General features: G+C 58.7%; 1 protein-coding gene across 1 annotated transcript in view; it reads right to left on the bottom strand.

Moving 5' to 3' along the window:
• The window catches only part of LOC122547382 (ribosomal protein S6 kinase alpha-5-like), a gene marked incomplete at its 3' end in the record, with an annotated part of 7,665 nt that extends 4,177 nt beyond the window's left edge, over positions 1-3,488 (bottom strand). Inside the window, exons 1-5 of the mRNA XM_043686010.1 lie at positions 3,372-3,488; positions 2,297-2,447; positions 1,597-1,758; positions 760-891; positions 167-300 (exon numbers count right to left, since the gene is read on the bottom strand). Coding sequence (XP_043541945.1) covers positions 167-300; positions 760-891; positions 1,597-1,758; positions 2,297-2,447; positions 3,372-3,445 — 653 coding nt within the window. The remainder of the gene's footprint in view (positions 1-166; positions 301-759; positions 892-1,596; positions 1,759-2,296; positions 2,448-3,371) is intronic.
• Between the last annotated feature and the right edge of the window lie 115 nt (positions 3,489-3,603).

Below are 3,603 nucleotides of genomic sequence, written 5' to 3'. Positions count from 1 at the left end.
AGAGTGGTGGAGGAGGGTTACGGAGATACAGAGGGGTGGAGGGGGGTTACGGAGATACCGAGGGGTGGTGGGGGGTTACGGAGATACAGAGGGGTGGAGGGGGGTTACAGAGATACAGAGGGGTGGTGGGTGTTAATAATAGGGACTGTGTTCGAGTGCTGCTGACCTGTTGCTCAGGATTTTCACTGCGTATTCCTGGCCGTTGAGTTTGTTGTGGCATTTCCTGCAGATGGAGAAGCTGCCCGTTCCCAGAGGAGGCTCCTTCATCTCCAGCTCATAATGCTGGAAGAATGCTGAGTCCTGTTGGCCAAACGACAGACAGGGGTCATCCCCTGAGCAGCAGGGCAGATGGCACTCCTTTCCACCAACCTCTCACCTCTGTGTTTCACCCTTTCCCCTTCTCGGTGTGGGACCTGACCTCGGGGATATGGGCCTCCCCTGGCCCTCGCTCCGCTCCCAAGCTGGTGGGAAAGGAGCCCATCGTCCAGCCACAGAGTGGGGTCAAAGGTTGAAGGGAAAGCTCGCTCCAGTGGTGGCGGCCATCTTGGATTCCCGGCCTACCTCCCGTAGGGCACTTTTCCTCCAGTCAATTGGCGGACTTCAAATGCACCACATTGTTTCCAGTCACACACCCATCCATCACGACCAGCAACTCCCCCCCCGCCCATGTCAGTGCCAGTCGCCCACCAGGGTTATTTGGGCCGTTGTAGGGGGGTCGCATGCGAGTGGGGTAGGCGAGACAAGGGGGCGAAACCGTACCTTCATCATGGCACTCCGAGCGACTGCCATGCTGTCTGGGCAGCCTCCCACCTCACTCAGCTCAAGGTCCAGGTCCCCAGAGGTCACGGCGTTGTGCGCAAACAGCACAGATGGAGCGATAAAGGAGTAGCCCTGTGGGAGGTCGAGAGAGAGACAGAGAGACAGAGAGTGAGCACACATCGCCCAAACCTCTCCGCACCTCCAGACAACGACACTCAAGCCCAGGGCCTCTCCTGCCCATTAAATGTAGGGAAGGAGCACACAGCACTGCAGAGGGAGCTGGGACGTCGAGTACATGCATTTACAAGCAGTCGCTATGTAGATTCAGCGAGCACTTGGGATCCCAGCGAGACATTTGGCCCCCTTATTGGAAGTCGGCGGGGGACAGAGTCTGGACGTAGGGAGGTCTTGCTTCAATTAAAATCACAAAACGTCAACAGCCAAGATCACGGGATAGAATCCCTCCAGTGTACAAGCAGGCCATTCGGCCCATTGGCTCCACACCGGCCCTCTGAACAACATCCCGCCCAGACCTACACACCCATCCTATCCCAGTAACCCTCCCTTTCCCATGGCCAATCCGCCCTAACCTGCACATCCCTGGGCACTATGGGACAATTTACCACGGCCAAACCACCCTAACCTGCACATCCCTGGGCACTATGGGACAATTTAGCACGGCCAATCCACCCTAACCTGCACATCCCTGCACAGTGCGACTGTCTGTGTGGAGTTTGCACATTCTCCCCGTGTCTGCGTGGGGTTTCCTCCCACAGTCCAAAGATGTGCTGGTCCGGGTGGATTGGCCCCCAGACAGAGACAGACCGACAGACTGACCTTGAAGACCCTGTCCCCGCTGTGGGGGAGGCTGGCTGGGGAGTAGGTGGGATCCATCTCAGTGAACTCCTCCGCAAAATTCCCGACGTCCATCTCGCTGCGGATCACTGGCTTGAAGGGCGCTGGGATCCGCTTGGCCACCAGATCCTCCCAGTTGATTCCCTGAAACAGAACGGGGGTGGGGGAGGGGCAGTGCAGGGTTAGACCCTCAGCTGAACAGTTCCCCACTCTCCCCTCCAGAGTACACCACCCCACCCCCCGAGACCCCAGCCAGACTTCCCCAGTAGGGGGGGGGGGGGCGGGGGGGGGGGAATAGAAAGATCCCACAGCCAGAGCAATCTGGGCAGGGAAAGGGGGAATGTGGAAGATTGTGGGATCTTGCCATGCGCACACGGACCACCGCGTCCCCTGTGTTACGAGGCCGGGAAAAGAGAGGTGGGATGCCCCTTCCAGTCCACCTACACACACACATCTCCCCCTACCCCCAACCCCACATAGCTCCATGACACCCGAAGAAGAGGGCGCTAGAGAAATGCAATTTGGCTCGGCCTGTTAGCTGTGCGGCTCCAGCCTGGGGTCTGAGAGCGTTCGTTCCTGCCCCTATCCCCCGACCCCAACCTGCCTCTCCACGGTGGTGGGAGAGTAGGGGAATGGGGCGGGTGAGTCAGGGGGGGGGCAGTGAAGGGGCGCAGAGACTTACCCGGAAGAAGGGGTGACGTTTAATTTCGGACACGCCCTTGGCTCCCGAACCCAGCCTCTTCTTCGGGTCTTTGACGAGGAGTTTCTGAATGAGATCCCGACCAGCAGGACTGATCTCCGAGGGGATCGGGGGATCAGCCTGTAAGATCCGCCTGGGACCACACACACAGTTCAGAGCCTTCACACTGTCCCCCCCCACCCCCACCGCATCAAACACTCCCCAGGACAGGGACAGCACGGGGTTAGATACAGAGTAAAGCTCCCTCTACACTGTCCCCCATCAAACACTCCCCAGGACAGGGACAGCACGGGGTCAGATACAGGGTAAAGCTCCCTCTACACTGTCCCCCATCAAACACTCCCAGGACAGGGACAGCATGTGGTTGGGGACAGAGTAAAGCTCCCTCTACACTGTCCCCCCCCCCACATCAAACACTCCCCAGGACAGGGACAGCACGGGGTTAGATACAGGGTAAAGCTCTCTCTACACTGTCCCCCATCAAACACTCCCCAGGACAGGGTCAGCACGGGGTTAGATACAGAGTAAAGCTCTCTCTACACTGTCCCCCATCAAACACTCCCCAGGACAGGGACAGCACGGGGTTAGATACAGGGTAAAGCTCCCTCTACACCGTCCCCCATCAAACACTCCCAGGACAGGGACAGCACGGGGTCGGATACAGAGTAAAGCTCTCTCTACACTGTCCCCCATCAAACACTCCCAGGACAGGGACAGCACGGGGTCGGATACAGAGTAAAGCTCCCTCTACACTGTCCCCATCAAACACTCCCACGACAGGGACAGCAGGGGGTTGGGGACAGAGTAAAGCTCCCTCTACACTGTCCCCCATCAAACACTCCCACGACAGGGACAGCAGGGGATTGGGGACAGAGTAAAGCTCCCTCTACACTGAGAACAGCTCAGTGTCAGTTCCCTGGAGATCCATCAGCCAGGGGCTACCTGACAGTGTCTCTCCCCACACAGACCGAATCGGGGGGAGAGGGGGGGGTGCAATTAGGTCTGGCCTTGCCCTGAATCCCTGTCACCCGAGCTGGATTGATACGCAGTCTCCCACCTGGACACCTCCCCCTGGGAGTTTTTCTCACCCTCCAGGGTGAAGGGAGACGCGCCAGTCAGCAACTCAAACATTAGGATCCCCAGGCTCCACCAATCGACTGACTGTGGGCGAAGGAGAAACAGAGCTGTCACATCGAGAGGGACAGGGCTCGTTCGGAGAGGGGGGACAGACAGGGGCAGGGGGAGATTGGTGGGGACAGGACGATGGAGGGAGGGAGAGAGAGAGGAGA

The sequence above is a fragment of the Chiloscyllium plagiosum genome, unplaced genomic scaffold (genome assembly GCF_004010195.1).
Source record: "Chiloscyllium plagiosum isolate BGI_BamShark_2017 unplaced genomic scaffold, ASM401019v2 scaf_6064, whole genome shotgun sequence".
In the NCBI taxonomy this organism is placed as follows: domain Eukaryota; kingdom Metazoa; phylum Chordata; class Chondrichthyes; order Orectolobiformes; family Hemiscylliidae; genus Chiloscyllium; species Chiloscyllium plagiosum.
Note: the sequence above shows the minus strand (reverse complement) of the source record. Positions and strands in the feature narration are given on the sequence as shown.